The sequence below is a fragment of the Geotrypetes seraphini genome, chromosome 11 (genome assembly GCF_902459505.1).
Source record: "Geotrypetes seraphini chromosome 11, aGeoSer1.1, whole genome shotgun sequence".
Taxonomy (NCBI): domain Eukaryota; kingdom Metazoa; phylum Chordata; class Amphibia; order Gymnophiona; family Dermophiidae; genus Geotrypetes; species Geotrypetes seraphini.
Window position 1 is genome coordinate 36,782,737 of NC_047094.1, and position 18,539 is coordinate 36,801,275.

Consider the following 18,539-nt stretch of genomic DNA (forward strand, 5'->3'; position numbering starts at 1 on the left):
CTACAAGGGAAATAGCTGAAATCACTGTGCAACAGCAATGCCCTAGTAACTGCCAGACAACACTTTTCTCTCTGGTTCAGGAAATCTGATGGCTGTCAACGGTTGAGTTAACAGAAAGAAATTAAAATGGGCTTAACCCTTTCAGGACCATAAGGATCGTAGGCCAATTTTTGTGGTTTTGACGACATTTTTATGGTAAAAAGGGCTTGCAGATGCCAAAAAATTGATTTTTTTGTGAAATATCATTATTTTTTTTTAAAAAAAATCAAACTTCTGGCTTATGGACAGTGTGGCAAGTGAATCTTCTCGTCAATCTGGCAACGACGCTAATGAATGAATGTCGGAACCAGTTTGTTTACATAAAGGCAGTATCATATGGAATCCGTACATATCAAATTTAGAACTGTAGACTATCCCAATCAAAATTTATAGGATTTTAAAGTTATGGGACAAATATGTCCCTTGGTCCTGAAAGGGTTAACTACCTAGGACTGGATTTATGTATACGCTAGACAAGCTCTAGCTTATTCGGGGGGGGGGGGGGACTCTTAAATGTTACAGCTTAGGGGCCCTGTAAATATTATCCATCTGTGAATTAAAGAATCCAGGCTCTATCATCTCTGTAAAGAAAGACTCTGATTCAGCTGAATATTTTCCACATTATGTTAAGGCCTCTGTCAATGCTCCACCACATACAGCAGTGTATCGCAAACAGTGTGCCGTGAAGAGATTCTGGGTGTGCCGCCAGGGATTCAAGAACACATGACGGTGTACACGAGTCTTGTCACTGCCGGCGTCGGCACCTCTCCTCCTCTCCACCCCCCACGTGAACCTCGTCTCCTCTCCCGAGCTCAGGGCAGTGTCTAGAGGGCCTCCACGCTTGCACAGACGTTGACGCGATGATGTCATGCACGCGCGCATTTGAACACCATGGCGGTCGATGTCTGCGCATGCTCGGAGGTCCTGTAGACGCGGCCCTGAGCTCAGGGAAGAGAAGGTGAGGTTTGCACGGGGGTGGGTCTGGGGGGGTGGAACGGGGTGGGGTTGTGAGCAAAACAGGGCAGGGCCACGTGTCCTCTTTTTGTGTGCCACAGAAAAACGTTTGCTCCGTTAATGTGTCGGAGCTAATAAAATTGTTTGCGGGACACTGACCTACAGTATAACACTAGCAATACTTACCCAGCATCTCTTCCAGTAGGCCATTTTGTTTATCCTCCAGTATATATTCTACAATGTCTAACCAAAAACAAAGAGAGTTAATGATAAAAAACTGATACCTCATAATGCTTTTACTAAATGTGTCTTGTCACACTTAAATCCAAGTAATTGGCAAAAAAAGCCTTTATCCTAAGTAGTTTCCACATATACCAGCCATTTTTTTCTCAGGATAGCATACATTACATATTTTTTCCGATAGTTATTATTATATTCAAAACATTCTTATACTTTCAAAACAAGACTTCAGAAGTGTCACTCAAGACTAATTGCCATGAGCTTTACACATCCACCTCCTCATAAGTCATATATTTTTAAAATAATTTTAATATCAATACTTATTAATACTTAGTCTCCCCATAACTCTTATTTAGCTTTAAGGAGTAAATAGATACAAACACTTATCTTTTTTTACACATTCTGTCATAAGAACATAAGAAGTGCCTCTGCTGGGTCAGACCGGAGGTCCATCGTGCCCAGCAGTCTGCTCGCGTGGCAGCCCAACAGGTCCAGGACCTGTGCAATAGTCCTCTATCTATACCCTTCTATCCCCTTTTCCTTCAGAAAATTATCCAATCCCTTCTTGAACCCTAATATCGTACTCTGTCCTATCACGCCCTCTGGAAGCGCATTCCAGGTGTCCACTGATTCACCAATCAGTCATATTCAAATGGGGGTGATCGGAGGAATGCCCCCATTTGCGAGCAGGGATTGTAAATGTGTGATCCCCGATCATGCTCAGACCCTGACAGTAGTGACAGGAGAAGCAGCCTCCTGTCACTGCTGTCAGGGCTGTGCCCTGATCTCTCCTGCCTTCCCTGCTCTGCCCCAATCGCTGTTGCCTGCTCGCCGGACTCTCCTGCTCTCTAACACTGTTCCCCGCAGTGCAAGCCCCTGGTTTTAAAGCAGGCCTGCACTGCAGGGAATGGCAGCAGAGAGCAGGAGAGTTGGGGCGAGCAGCCAGGAGAGATCGGGGCAGAGCCGGCAGGCAGGACAATCTACAGTAGTCTGCAGTAGCCCAACACCCTGGTCCAGCATCCCCCCTGAATCGACCCTGACCGGCCCCGCCTCACCCACGACCGGCCCACCCCAAGTGGGTGCCACCCACCCCGCATATCTTTTAAATTATTAACAGGAGGAGTGCCCGGCCCCTCCTGCTCCTTAGGGCAAGGCTCCTCTTCGGGAACAGGATGGGGTGCCCAGTCCCTCCTGCTCCTAGGCCTCAATCTTTGGGAAGTCCTCCTGCTCCTGCACCCCCGTCAGCCGCTGCACAATAGTGACCTTAGGCCATGCCCCACCGCATCATCTGATGAACAGGGAGGGCTCTAAGGCCTTGATTGGCTGAGGCACCTCGGGTTCCTCCTCCCTTGAGAGGGGCGTGAGGCGCCTGAGCCAATCAGGGGCTTCCTTATTTTTTAAAAGCAGTTTTTAATGGCATGGTCAATTACCATGCCAATTAAAAAAAAAATGCATGCAAATTTTAGTTAGGCATCGCTAGGCTTCCAAGATTACAGCACCGTTTATAGAATTTCCACTTTAATGCCCAGTTTACCCTGTGTGAACTGCTGGCGCAGAACCGCGTTATGGTATTTTCGCAATCAACCTGTGGTAAAATGGGTGTTAAACGTTTTCTGTATCACGAAGCACAGCATAGGCAGCGAGGGGGCATCAAAAGTATCTGGCAGTTAGCGTGTTGCACTTACCGCGCGATTACTGCCTAACGCAGAGATAATGAGGGTCTACCTACCGCCTCCTAAATAGGAAGCACTAACTGCTTCTGTGTTAATTGGAAGCTGGTATTGTGTGTTAATGTGAATATTGATACACAACATCTGAGATTCTATTATGAAAATATTTCAAAGAAATCTTGGGATTGGCCAACGCAGATTCTATCCCCGTACTTAAACATTACTATATACCTCAGAAAAAGAAAGTCTCAACTGAATTAGGAGCAGATCAATTAGAATCTGTAGATTTTGATTTGACTGGGATCCTTGAGGGCTCCCAAGATTTAATTAGAGAAATATCTTCTCTATTGATTGAATGCAATAGTGAGGCAGATAAAATGCTTATAATGAAGACTTACTTTCAAAATAAGAGTACTAAATTTTGTGGTGATAGTGTTTCAATTTTCCCATTCAGCTTAGGAGAAAGGCATTTATTTTGTTAAAACAACGAGTAGTGGCGATAGAGGCCACATTCTTCTTAAAGTTTCCGTGTAAATGTATCTTGAAATATAAAGAGAAATATTATATCTTTTGGGACCCTTTACAACTTGAGCAGTTTTTGAAATTACATGAAACTAGTATCTAAAAGAAGTGATTTCAGATTTTAGTTTGGAGTTCAATAATTGCACACCACTAGAAGAATTAGTCTGTGAATTTGTCTAAGTAAGTTGATTACAGTCAGATTTATTTATTTCTTTTATATTATTTTCTTTATGTACGAATTTACAGATTTTTTTGTTTACTTGAGATATATCTTTAGAAAATAGGTGAATTTCCCCCATAATGTGGGCTTGCTGGAGTTTTTTGGGAGGTTTAATGTTTTAGACCTTCTCTTTTCTGGAATACTGTATTATTATCTCCATTTTCTTTATTCTGTAAAGAATTGTAAACTTGAAAATCAAATTTAAAAAATATATATAATGACACACAACTTGCAATAGCAACAGTGGAAACACTCCTCAATAGATGACATGTTAAATTTGCATCTACTTTGGCTTGTAAAAGGCACTTTCATCATTTTGGAGGCCATTCTATAAGTGAGCACCACCTTTTAGGTACCTTGATGTCACCCAGTGAGAAGCTTTATTCTATAACAGCCCCTGGGCGCCCAGATTCTGTTCTGGAATACTCACCTTATATTTACCTGCCTTAGTTATACCAGCCATAGGCCTGATTTAATTGCAGGTGCCTAAATACAACAAGGGCATTCTGTCAATTATATGTGTAAGTGGCAGCCCCGCCCATGCCTTGCCCATGCTCCGCCCCTGCATTTATACACTATGCCACTTACACACACCCTTACAGAACAGCGCTTAGTCACTTTGCTGACATTTACCTGCAAGTCTGCAAATATTCTGTACATGTAAACACGCAAGTGGCATGGAAATACAGGTGCTCTGTTATTGAATTGCTCTTCCAGGAGGAAGGTTGAAAATGATAAGTACATACAGCGGAAGGAAAGTTATAAGCTTGCTCTGGTCTTGAAGGCCCCATCTAATATAATAAAACGCTAGGCCGCGCATGCGCACTTCCTATGTGTGCGCCGGTTTTCCGTGAGCTGTAGCGACACATAGGAAGTGCGCATGTGCGGCTTACGATCTGCCCTGCTCCCAGTTGAAAGACATGCGCACTCGCGCCGCGTGTTCGCGCATCACAAAAGCTTTCCTGCTCTCCACCTCACAATACGGCCCTACTGGCCGAATCGCGAGCGAGCTGCGGAAGTGGTGGTGGTGATGGGCGGCCTCAGGTATCAGTTTGACGTTAGGATGGTGGGGAGACCTGCAGAGCCCAGCAACTTTCCGCTGCCCGGGACCCGAGTCATTTGCCGCCTCTCCCTTCCCTTCCCGCGGGCCCGACTGGCGATTTAAGCAGCGTATGCAACAGTCTTCACACGCTGCTTCGGGCCCTTCTACTGCCCTGATTTGCTCTGGACGTGCCAGAGTAAATCAGGGCAGTAGAAGGACCCGAAGCAGCGTGTGAAGACTGCGGCACACGCTGCTTGAATCGCCATGTGTAGTCGGGCCCAAGGGAAGGGAAGGGGGGGCGGCAAAGGACTCGGACCCGCGTTTGTAGTCGCCACTGTGGGAAGGGAAAGGGGGTAGAGGAAACGCTAATGCTGCTGCACAGGGAACTGTTGTGGAGGGAGGGAAATGGAAGGGGGAGGGAATGCTGCTTTGGACAGACAGACAGAGGGAGGAAGGGAGACAGAAAGACACAGGGGCAGGTGCACAGGGAACTGGTGTGGGGGGAGGGAAATGGAGGGGGAAGGAATGCTGCTTTGGACAGACAGACAGAGGGAGGAAGGGAGACAGAAAGACAAGAAGAAAGACACAGGGGCAGGTGCACAGGGAACTGGTGTGGGGGGAGGGAATGCTGCTTTGGACACACAGACAGAGGGAGGAAGGGAGACAGAAAGAAAAGAAGAAAGACACAGGGGCAGGGAGATATACAGAAAGACAAACAGACAAAGGGGGCCAGGGACAGAGACAGACAGAAAGAAAGACAGCGGGAGTCGCGTCAGGAGGGGTGCGGGATGGTAGTGGACAGTCAAGGAAAAAGAAAGACAGAAAGAAAGACAGAAATACAGAAAGCGGCTAAGGAGAGAGAGAGAAAGAAATAAAGACAGACACACACACATATGTTCTAGCACCCGTTAATGTAACGGGCTATAAGACTAGTACACTATACTTTAAAAGCAAAGAAATAGGAACACAGACTATGACAGCAGAGAAGGACTGCAAGGCTGCCCAGTTTACTTCTAGCTGTAGACCTCTGGGAATATCTGCTTTTTTATTCACTAATTAACCACTAAAAAGCCTCTATTTACCCCTGCTTAGCCTCCAGTTTCCACAAGGAGACTGTTCCATGCATCCTTCCTTTGAAGAAATAGTTTATCCACTTTGAGTCAAATATCGCAACCTCTTATTAAAGCAGCCCATCCTCTAAAAAATACTAGATTCGCTGATAACATTGATTTGATTTTAACAATATTCTGTTAAAAACCAAAGTGTAGAAGGTTAGGAATTTTTTAAATACATAAAAACAGCTTGTTATAACAAGTTACAAACTTTAAAACACCTCATTGAAGATGCATTTGAAGAGTGTTAGCATGAAGAGCTTTTGCTGTCTGCCATTTGATTGCGAGAAATAAACTTCCCGTCATACCTATTCCAGAATATTCTGCGTCTTCATATGGCTTTTCTGCAGAATCATAACATAAATCCAGACTGTGAAAAGGTTCAAAGGTCAAGTTCTCATTGTCGAGGTCTACAGGAGAAAAGCAGACAGGGAAATATTTTGTAGGAAGGTTTCTGTTAATGAAATTTGAATGAATTAACCTTCATTTAGTTATGTACAAAAGAATCAGTTATCCACATTAAACAAAACCATGTCAGTCCACTTTTAAAGGTAGACCTGAACTGAGTATGCATGAGAAAGCTGGCATTTGCGGCCAAAGCACACCTAAGCGAATTAAGTACCGTTGCAGGCGCAACTCAGGTAGGCAACATCTTCAGCTGACGGGGCTTGTCATCCCCACCAGCCGTGAAGGCAAATGGGTCCTTAAGAAAAGATGAGATGGCCCAGGTCACCGAGGCACCCCCATGGCTATGCCACTGGCTTGGACCACAAGTTAACATAAATAAGAAGTTCTTTAACTGTCTTTTGAAAGTGGAAATATCAGCCTGTATTCTAATATAAGATGGCATCATGTGGCCTTGCAGTTGAGAACGACTATTCCTCGTGTCTTCAAAATGTATAGGGGATGGGACTTGATAGACCGCTTTTTCTGTGTGGTTACAATCAAAGCGGTTTACATATTTTAGACAGGTACGTATTTTGTACCTGGGGCAATGAAGTGTAAAGTGACTTACCCAGAGTCACAAGTAGATGCAAAGGGAATCAAACTCACAACCTCATAGTGCTGAGAGGGGCGCTCGCATAGGTTGGTTTTTTTTTTTTGGGGGGGGGAGAAGCTCTGTGTACTAAATGCAAATAGGCCCCTGGGACGCTACTGCATTCCTTTTTGGAGTGTCCTGAACTCTCCTTATGGAACTCTTCCTTTGCGCAGCTTCAATTGGTCTTACAGCGCGACCCGGAGTGGGATTATAAAACGCTGCTTCTTGGCGATCAGACCCTGCTGGAAGCGCAAGGCCTCACTGTACCTCAGCGGCGATTTATTTATCTGACCGAGTTGACGGTTAAACGAACGATTTTACAATATTGGACTATTCCCCTGGAAAGTTGGCTCAGTCAGATGGCTGAGCTGGCACGTTTTGAGCTTTGCTATCATAAACGCTCCACCAACCCGGAGGTCCGGGCATACCTGGCTTTGTGGAGAGTGTTCCTACGGTTACCTCTAGGCTCTCGACATGGCGGGGGGGGGGGGAAGGGGGGTAATTGAATGGGGAGTGTGCGTGGAGAATGTATGATTGCTTGTCTGGTTTGTGCTGCCTGGTGTGGGTGTTGCCCCTTGAGCTGGGGATTATTGGGGATAGGCCTTACACATTGAAAACTTTCTGGGGTTGATGAGGGAAATGGGATGTCCTTGCTGTTGGATCGTCCTGAGAGAGAGGTTTTGAGCTTTATGCCTCTCTCTTTTCTTTTCTGTTCTTCTCTTCTTTGCATGAGGAGCTAGCTCTGTTCAGTGAACCCACACTCTTGTGCTTTTGCACATGTTTTTCTTGGTGTATAATTGGTGGGGGTGTCGGGCTCCTCCTCCTCCTCTTTCGTTTGTTCTATGGTCTTTGTATTACTGGTACCTTATATGCTGTTGCTGATTGTATTGTAATTTTAACTGCCGTTTCTGTTTGCATATATTCTTACTGTGTTACGCTTGTTTCTCTGGTTGACTCTAATAAAAATGATATTCCTTACACATCCAGGGTGGGTGGGTGGGGGGAGGGATATGTATTTTGAGGATTTAAATTACTTAATTATAATATTGTAATCACATCATATGTCTTATTGTATTAATAATTGGGAGGAGGATGGGAGAAAATGATTGTTTTATGTATTACTTGTGTAGTTAATAGTGTGTTTTTTTGCAGTATTTTATGTTCAATTAATTGTATTGCACTGTCAAAGTTTGAAAATCAATAAAGATTTAAAAAAAAAAAAACAATAAAAAAAACAACCTCACGGTACTGAGGTAGCTGCTCTAACCAACAGTCTATTCCTCTACCATGTATTTTGCACAAAGAAGGAAAGGAAAAGAAAAAGTGCATTCTTTGATCTGAGCAATCTATTTATATATTTTTAGGCCCTGATTCTATAACGTTAGGATATCGACACTGATTCCATAAAACATAGGCGCCCATTACAGAATCACGCTAAGCATGCTTAGGAGGCGGCTCGGCATCCTAATATTTAGGCGTCCTCAATTTACACCAGGGTTTTCTTTGCCACGCGTTAGCGGCTAGCGCGGCCGGCGGTTTAACGCACGTTATTACATGGGTTAAACTGCTAGCGCGGCTTGATAAAAGGATCCCTTAGTGTAGGCGCTTTGCGCTGGGCACCTATTTTATAGCGTCAAGTTTTCTGAGGTAGGTGCCTAACTTTGACTTAACTCCAATCAAAGCTGATAGTGAGGTGCCGAGTGCCAATATCGGCACTAATTAAGCCTACTGATCAATTAAACTTAGGCGCCGATATCAGCGCCTATCTTTAGGCAAGCTTTATGGAATCAGGACCTTAGTGCTTGTATATCAAGAGCTCAGAATGTGCCCATGAAGATCACATGACACACAAGGGGGTAAATATTTAGCCGTTGGTGGTGAGCATTTTGCTTATCGCTTCCGGTGCTATGCCAGGATATTCAATGTCGGGTCATGTCTTAGCTTTGGCACTGAATATCTGGTTTCTGCGGCACCGGCTAACACATGGCCGGTTAAGTTGACACTCGGACCTTAACTGCCGCATAAAGATAGGACAGTGTTTTATGCGGTTACCCCAGCCGGTTAAGTCAGTGTGTCACAAACATTTTGAAGGTACAGCTGGAGGACATCTGGAAATGCATGGACGTTGATGCGATGACATCATGCGCAGGGGCGACATCATCACGCCGACGTCCGCCCATGTGCAGAGGCCCTGAGCCCACTATTACTATGCTGGTGGGGAGTGCTGGAGGAGCAGAGGTACAGAAAGGAGGAGAGGCGCCATCTGCCTACAGGATGTGCCTCCCGCTGCAAAAGGCCCATCCTGTAAGCAATCGGCTGGCATCAGCGCCTCTCCTCCTCACTGGCATCTCGCGGCACACCTAGAATCTCGCCAAGGCACACAGTTTGCGATACACTGGGTTAAAAATGCTGGGTTAACCAGCTAAGTGCCGACTCCGCCCCCTGGAACACCCCCCCCAAAATAGCCAGCTTTCAATTAGGTGCTAACCATTCGTTTTCAGCAGTGATGACCGGTTAAATGATACTGAAAATTAGCATATAGCCCTGAACAAGCGACGTAAGCAGTCAGTGGAACAACACAAAAAGGCAAGGGAGGTAGGTGTCTTTTCAATCAGTGATAAAGTCTATATAAGAAACGGTGGGAACCAGTCAGTGGCCATTTCTGGCTGGTTAGATCACTCTGAATATTGACCAGAAGATGTTTCTTCCTTCACCAACCTGGCAATAGTTCAGCTTCTTCCAAAAGCAGCAGTGGATCAGTATCGCCGGAACATAAGCCCAGGCTGCTATTTTCAGGAAAACCTACCGACTTCATGGCTGGTTGACTGCAACCTGGAAGGGAGAAGTCAGGATTGCATTGATAAATGCTACAAAATTTAAAAGGTACTACTCATCATTAACTAATGAATATGCATAAAATATCATGTATTATGCATATATAGGATGCAGCACCTAGAAATCACTCATTAACTACTACTTCTATTAATCATTTCTAAAGTGCTGAAAGGCATACGCAGTGATATACATATGCAATTTAACATGTAATAGATGGTCCCTGCTCAGAAGAGCTTACAGTCTAGTAAAATACTTTATGACGTGGAGCTGGCAAGGGCATCACTGATAACAAATTAGTAGGAGGCCACAGTATCCAAGTCACATGACTGGTAAAGTCATGGGAAGGCACTGCCCAAAATCAATATTTAAAAATATTTTGGATCATTCATCAAAGGCTTTTAAGCAGGTGCCTTTAAATTTAGGTGCCTCTTAGGCGTCTACCTGAATTGGCAAAATACCCTTAATAGCCTCAATAATTAGTGGAAAAAAAATAAATAATTGAGCGATAGGTACCTATCCAATTCTATAAAAGGTGCCTATCGTATGGCACTTAGCCATGACTTAGGAGCCACTAAGCGCAATTCTCCAAAAACTTAGGTGCCTGAAGTGTAGGCCTTTAAAAACCCCGGGTGGGAGCGGCAGCATTTCAGGGACATTGCCACCGGTAAGAGTTCCAGCTGGAGAAGGTCTTTAGCTGTCAGGGCTTAGGGATTCCTACCAGCCGCACCGAGAATTCACCATGTTTGGTTAGGCCTGAGCCCAAAGTGGGTGGGCCCCTGCTCACCAGGCCCTGGCCTTGTCACTGCCTGCAACCAAGACTCTGGACAGACCAGGATTAAAGCGAAGACTGAAGGAAATGGTGTCATAAAAATCAACCGAAAATCTTGCGGGGCATCATCAGGGGCAAGGTTTGTGGCACAGCTTACACCCTGGACTGGGGAGGGAGAGAATCCACAAGAGGCAGTAGCTAAACCCTCACCTCTCAGATTATTCTGGGATCATCTCCTCAGTGGGCCGTTTCAGTTTTAAAATTTAGGAGCCGATTCATGGGCCCCTTCCTGTTGATTCTCTCCCCTTCATACATCACCGTATTCTCTATTTCACTGGTTTAAAAACAAATATAGATGAAACTGTGTACATCTAGTGTTCACTTAGCAACATTTATCGGTTCACATGAAAACCGGAAGAAGATTAGGCCCCTGCAGCTCTGTCAGGTTTTTATTTATATTTGATGGATCACTTATTCAAATTACTAAACGATTTACAGCTTCATAAAACGGGTTACAATAAGTAAACAACAAACAAAAGTCTTGGAACTAACAATTTTAAGACGTACACGAAACGTAAGGATAAAGGGGTAAAGTTACATCTTCATAGCTTAAGAGAAGAGAGAAAATAAGGGATGAAACAATGGGAAGGGGTAATAAATCTGAGCCCTAATATTTGTATCTAAAGAAGAAGGCTAAAGATTGAATGCGTCTTTAAAAAGACAACTTTTTAGAAGTTTCTTAAATTGACTGAGGTCTTTTTCTTCTCTGATATAATGAGAAAGAGCATTCCACAATTGGGGAGCCATTACTGAAAACATATCGTGTCTTCTAGTGCCAATGATTTTTAGTGAAGGGACTGTAAGGAGCTTTTGAGTCGTCGATCGAAGAGAGCGAAAAGTATTAGGAGGAATAAGCAATCGGTTGATAAAGTGTGGTTCTTTGAAAATTAAGGTTTTGAAAGTTAAAAGTAATATTTTAAAAGTAATGCAGTGGCTAATTGGGAGCCAGTGGGATTTAATCAGTAGGGGGGTGACATGATCGTATTTTTCTTCAGCTAATCCCACTTATAAGTCAAGTTGGTGGGGTTTTTTTAAAACTTTTGTTTAATACAGGTTTCACTATTCATTGTTCGACATTATGTCTGATTTCTGCCTCTGCACAGAGCAAGGAGTCTATGGGGCTGATATTCAGACTGTGGGAGGCAGGCTAGGTAACTCCTGCATGGAGCGTGGATATTCAGTGCTGGGCCGTTTCCAGTTATAAGTGCTGGATATCAAGGTTCAGTTTATCTTTTGGCCTTTGACCCACCACTCCACTGCCTAATAAAAGTTTTTTTAGTGGGGAGAATTACATTCGCTCTTCAGCTGATGTCGGTTCATCTCCGCTCCTGACGAAGAAGCGAAACGGAGTGGTGATATTTACTGATTGGTGATATCCATTTACATGTGATTTTGGAATCTTTACAATGCTATTTATTGACTGAGTGGTGATATCGACTGATTGGTGACATTTATTTTAGGTGTGACTTTGGAATCTCAACGATTATATTTAGTATTTCTTAGTGTATGGGTGCTTTTGGCCTTAGGGTCACACATTATTCTGGGGGTTCGTCTAGTGTGAATGAACCTCTTTATGAAATGAAATGAAGAAGTGCTTTGATTGAAAAACGCCTTTTATTCAATGGCGCTAGGGATTCTCTAATTTATATAGTGTTATGGACATGTATCTTTTTCATTCACTCTATTTAATTATTTATTATTATTATTGATTGATTTAATTACTTATCCTCTTAACTTTATCGGACCTATATATTATGTCCTTATGGATTTGCACATTGGTTTTTCAATTTTTGCATCAATTTTTGTATGAGTTTTTCTAAAAATTTTTTCAAGTAACTTCATGAATTATTGTTCAGAGTGTGTATGGATTTGGTATAAGAAAGCATGTTTTGTTTACAGAAGTAGTTAGAGTTCCGGGCCCTATATGAATTGCCAGTATATTCTTGCACTCTGCACTTTATATTTATATCATATTTGCATTACATTTGAATATTATGAATTGCCAGTGAACATTTCTATCTGTTATTTAGTATTTTATTGTAGTGAACTTTGTTTATTATCTTGAATTGCACTTTTGCACTTGTGTCCTCATCTTCATTCCATTGTTATTTATCACTCAGCACTTTATATCTTTTTTATTGTATTGTTTGATTTATTGGGTTGGTTTCTAGGGAGTGTATGTATTTATCATGCTTCTGTCATCTTTCTCCCTTGGTGTATAAGTCTGAAGAATTCTTCTTCTCTTTTTTTTCTTGGGAGTGTGATTTTATTCACATGTTAATTTATTTCACAATGGACTAAATGATGTATGAGGCAGTTCTCATTTAGACTGCAGTCTGGTGCTGGTCACCTATGAGATATCGCCTGAGCCATAAGTTCCCGTTTATCCATCAAGGACTCATACTGATGTCCATCACTTGTGTTATATTTTTTTGATTTTTTCTTCAATTCAGACTTTTTATCCAAGGGACTAAGTGTGTTAGCCAATTCTTTAGTAGTATTATCTTCATCATTGGCCCATCAAATCATTTTTGATACCTTAACTTTTACTTCATCTTAATTTATTAATTTAGGATTTCTAATATATAATTTAGCCAATAATTTAATTTGTAATACTTTATAATGCTTCTAAAAACTTAGCTCAATATGTGTGACCCAAGAGGAAATGACCCGACATGTTTCACACTATTTTGCTTTATCAAGGGTCCCCCTGCGGCCGCAGTTGTCCTCCAACTCATAAGTATGAGATAGCCTCCTAAATTTGTGCCCTAGTTTCAACCAAACATATATAATTTTCAGCTGAAAATACATTTTAACTTTGGTGATTAAAAATTACTACTCATAAATTTAAGCCTCCCATTCATTTGCCCATATGTATGAGCTTAATTTAAGAGCCTAGTGCTAAAAACCAGTGCTAAGCTCATAAATTCTTTCCCCTGTCCTAAATCTGCCTGTTACCTCAGTTTTTATGTTCCTAAATTTAGGAGTTTAGGCCCTGTTTCTATAAATGGCGCTGTGGAGCATGGTTAGCAATCATCCTTTTCATTATTATAATTCTCCCCACTAATCCATTGTTTCTACATGTACGTCTGTCTCTGTCACTTATAATGTACGAGGTATAACCCTGATTTTAAAGTTATGTACGCCACTTAGAAATATGATAAGCGGGTTAACAAACTTTAATAAACATGAAGGAGATGAAACAGGTTTCTGTACTGTGATGTTCGCCAAATCTGGATTGCCAGCTATATAGGACCATTGTCTTATTGAGGAAAGTTTCTAGCTGCATTAATGCTACTCTTTCTACAAGGGTCGTACTGGAAATAGGACACTAAGGTGCAGGAATAGCAGGCTCAAATGTTGCTGCTTTTTTAATTTTTAATAGCAAATGAATAATAGCCATCTTTCCAACAACTTAGAAAGCACCCCTCAGGAAAGCTACAGGGAAACACTTTTAAAACCAATAGGAGAAATTTTCACTCAAAGAATAGTTAAGCTCTGGAACGCGTTGCCGGAGGTTGTGGTAAGAGCGGATAGCGTAGCTAGTTTTAAGAAAGGTTTGGACAATTTCCTGGAGGAAAAGTCCATAGTCTGTTATTGAGACAGACATGGGGGAAGCCACTGCTTGCCCTGGATCGGTACCGTGGAATGATGCTACTCTTTGGGGGTTCTGGAATCTTTTATTACTCTTTGGGGATTCTGTATGGAATATTGCTACTATTTGGGGTTCTGAAATTTTGCTTACTCTGAGATAATAGAATGTTGCTACCCCTTGGGTTTTGGCCAGGTACTAGTGACCTGGATTGGCCACCGTGAGAACGGGCTACTGGGCTTGATGGACCATTGGTCTGACAGCAGATGGACATTTTTCTTACCATACCATCCCAATTTGCTATTTTCATAACCTACTTTCTAGTTGGATTTCTATGCTGTTCATCTAAATCTCAAGATGGAATGTTAAGAGGCACGGTGTGGGCAGGACTAGGCCAAAAAGGTGCCCTAACTGACCAGATGACCACTGGAAGGATGTAAACATGACCACCACACTCCCTCAGTAGTTAATGACCCCCTCCCACCTACCCCCAAAGATGTGAATGAAGCAGTGCATACCTGCCAGTAAAGTAACAAGCCAGGCCCTGAAGTAGCCTGATGGGCGGTGCAGTGAACCAAAGACATGGGGACTCAGGCCCATACTCCATGCTAAACACCATCTTTGTAGTAGAACATATGAGCTCTCCAAACCTCATCCTAATCCTACTGTTATAGATGTCACCTGCAGGCATAAGGGCTATTGGTATGGTGTACAATTAGGTACAGCGGATTTTGGGTGGGTTTTGGAGGGCTCACAGTACAATATAAGGGGAATATGGTGAGATGTGTACCTGGGACATTTTATGTAAGCTTCACTGCAGTGCCCACTAAGGTGCTCTGCTGGGATGATGTCTACTAAACACACTGGTCCTTCCTACTTCCCAATGGTTTGTTCTGTGCATTTTTCTTTTGGACATTTTTCTTTTTTCTCTGAAAATGATTCCAAAAGATATGAGATGCAAATCTGAAAAAATGATCAATTTTGAAAAAAAACAAGATAGACATTTTGTAGTTTTGAAAACGGGCATATTTGGTACTGGATTTTTGTGCGTGTTCCGAAAAACATCTAAACTCAGATTTAAACATCTTATTGAAAATGCCCCTCCGTGTCATTTGTGTTTTTATAATAATAATAATCTTATTTTTAAATACCGCCCTACCTCATAGTTCTAGGCGGTTCACATACAGTACTAAAAATATACAAACAGTGAATAAAAGTACGAAATCTAAAAACAACTAAAATTATACAATAATTGAATAAAATGCATTCGCGAAAATAGATAGATATTCCTTAAAATCAATGTGCATATTTCCAATCCATATTCTGAAACATCAATTTACAAACTTTTCGAATAAATCAGTTTTCAATAGTTTCCTAAAGGACATGTATCAATAGGCTTGAGAAATAATAGAACTTAGCCATGAATCCAAGCTTCTGGAAAATAGGTCGATGATTTTTTAATCCTCCCAATACTTCTGACTGTTTTAAAACTGTCATATTTAATTATATTTGATAATTTGATGGAAAATGGGTTTTATATAGTGATCTATAGTATTAAACATAGAAACATGATGGCAGATAAAGGCCAAATGGCCCATCCAGTCTGCCCATCCGCAGTAACCATTATCTCTTCCTCTCTCTAAGAGATCCCACGTGTCTATGCCAGGCTTTCTTGAATTCAGACAGTCTGTCTCCACCACCTCTTCTGGGAGACTGTTCTACACATCTACCACCCCTTCTGTAAAAAAGTATTTCCTTAGATTACCGTATTTTCACGCATATAATGCGCACCCGTGTAAAACGCACACACGGGTATAGCGCGCGGGAAAACAACATTTAAGTAAATAAATTGCCATATAGCGCGCACACGCGTATACCGCGCATGCTGCTCATTGAGTTAAAACCTCCTCCTGTCTTGCCACCACGACTCTCCTCTCGCCGCCCTGCCCTTGAAGTCCTGTCCCCCCCTGAAGTCCTGTCCCCTCCCTTGAAGGCCCGCCTCACCCTGAAAGCCTGATGCCCCACCCCGAAGGACCGCTCGCACCCCCCCCGATGTCCGATTCATCCCCCAGCCCCCCGCACCATTTGCGGTGGAGAAGCAGCCTACCGTGGGTTTGCAATGCCAGTGAGCCCTGCGCGGGACCGCGGCAGAGGAAGCAGCGCAGGGCTCACTGGCATCGCAAACCCACGGTAGGCTGCTTCTCCACCGCAAACGGTGCGGGGGGGGGGCTGGGGGATGAATCGGACGTCGGGGGGGGGAACCAGCAATGTAAAAAACACATTGTATAACGCGCTCACGCATATAACGTGCATGGTTATGCTCGGTTTGTAAAATCGTGTATAGCGCGCGCGTTATATGCGTGAAAATACGGTACTCCTGAGCCTATCACCTCTTAACTTTATCCTATACTCTCTCATTCCAGAGTTTTCTTTTAAATGAAAGAGACTTGACTCATGCGCATTTACGCTATGTAAGTATTTAAATGTCTCTTATCATATCTCCTCTCTCCTGCCTTTCCTCCAAAGTTAAGCCTTTTCCCATACGCCTTATGACGAAGACAACTGACCATTTTAGTAGCTTTCCTCTGAACCAACTCCATCCTGTTTATATCTTTTTGAAGGTGCAGAATCCAGAATTACACACAATAGTCTAAATGAGGTCTCACCAAAGTCTTATACAGGGGAATCAATATCTCCTTTTTCCTACTGGCCATTCCTCTCACTATGCACCCTAGCATCCTTCTAGCTTTCGTCGTCACCTTTTCAACCTGTTTGGCCACCTTAAAATTATCACATACAATCTCACCCAAGTCCCGGTCTTCTATCATGCACATAAGTTCTTCACCCCCTAAACTGTACCACTCCCTCAGGTTTTTGCTATATTTTATTGTTCTTTATTACTGCTATTTTTTCCTTAGGATTATAAATGGGTGGTGTACAAACATTTCAATAAGTAAACAAATAACTTGCCCAAGAATGAAGTAATCACGTGCTAGATAAAAACTCTGTGTTTACAACCACAAAACAGGGAAATAACCCTTATTGCAAAGTCCACAGTAAGAGTATTCTAATCCTTAAAGAGTAAATGACTTTATCTAAACACTGAAATACCAGGTAATCCCCTTTCTTTCTATTCAGTAACAGTACAGAAATTAGACTAAATAAAAGACAAAACAAATACTACAGCAGGAAGTAGGAAGGAGCTCTTTACTAAATATACTATTTAGGAGGTGTTAACCAGTTAGAGCAGCTGATTAGCACATCCATGCCCCATTCTCTGCCCTGACAAGCCCCCTCCCAGAAAAGAACAAATGCCATGCGCAAATGGCAAAACCTATGCAGAATGTTATATATTTTTTTATTTTCACTCATCAACGGAAAAATAGTAAACAAGGATTAAACTGCAATATCCACAAAAGTTATTATATTTAGATGAAATAATAATAACTTTATTCTTCTATACCGCCATCACCAAGAGAAGCTGTACAATCAGCAAGAGTACAATCGCATAGAATATACTCGTTACAATCTTAAAAGCTCCTAAGTTAGGTAATGAATTTATCAAAGTAGTCTTAACTGATTTTCGAAAAGAACAATAAGACATAGCATGGTATATACATTCCCCCAACCAAGAAGTTCTATGCGGTTTACAATGATTAAAAGATGGTACAAATTGAGTGAGCTTAGCAGAGTCAAAAGCTAGTGATTAACAGCTCTAGGGATCAGTTATTGTGGAGAAAGAATTGTACGGGTCAGCTGCCTAGATACTTCAGGAACAGATATGTTTTAGGCGTTTCCTAAATTCCTCATAAGTAGTAGGCGTATATTTCAGATTTGAAATGTGGATCCTGCCAGAGCTGGTGTTAGACATAGCTGGGGACCACAAAGCCCACTACAAGGCCGTGCCTTCTTCAGTTTCCAGCAGGCTTAGGGTTATCTCTGGCCAGGGGGTAGTTGCTCAAGTTGCCCTCCCCTAACACTATCGTGCGATCTTTATGTTTTGCACAATATAGGAGGAAATGGATCTTTCTACTTCTTTGGTGCAAGGTGTGGCTTCTCGGGATTTTGGTTTTAATTTATGTTTATCATTTTGGTCAGCTATTATGGATTTGACATTTGTGTCGTGTGACCGAGGTATTCTGTTAGCATGATTTTTCTATGTAGCATTCTGTAGTAATTTGGCTTGTTCAGTTTTTTTGATGGCGGAGGGGATATTTGTGAGTAGGGGAGATAAGATAGAGGTTTTATTGATCCTTGTTCTGTATTATTTGTGATTCATACGAGTGACAGTTGTACAGAATATTGTTTATTTTTATACTTTAATAAAATTAATTAAATATAAAATCATAACTACTCAAGGCTTGAGGATGGGTCGGACAGAGCTTATGGGGACAGAGCTCGAAGGGACAGAGTGGGGACAGGGACAGAACGGGAACGAGGATAGA

The 18,539-nt window shown here is 42.3% G+C and overlaps 1 protein-coding gene across 8 annotated transcripts in view; it reads right to left on the bottom strand.

The window, feature by feature from the left end:
- The window catches only part of CIITA (class II major histocompatibility complex transactivator), a 118,982-nt gene that overhangs the window by 68,007 nt on the left and 32,436 nt on the right, over positions 1 to 18,539 (bottom strand). For 7 of the 8 annotated variants that reach the window (XM_033914684.1, XM_033914687.1, XM_033914686.1 and 4 more), the window contains 3 exons: positions 9,557 to 9,670; positions 6,108 to 6,209; positions 1,180 to 1,236 (listed from right to left, as the gene is read on the bottom strand). In XM_033914684.1, coding sequence (XP_033770575.1) covers positions 1,180 to 1,236; positions 6,108 to 6,209; positions 9,557 to 9,653 — 256 coding nt within the window. In that variant the 5' untranslated portion in view covers positions 9,654 to 9,670. Of the gene's footprint in view, positions 1 to 1,179; positions 1,237 to 6,107; positions 6,210 to 9,556; positions 9,671 to 14,884; positions 14,936 to 18,539 lie in introns of those variants that run through there. The other variant, XM_033914683.1, reaches the window with a different exon arrangement.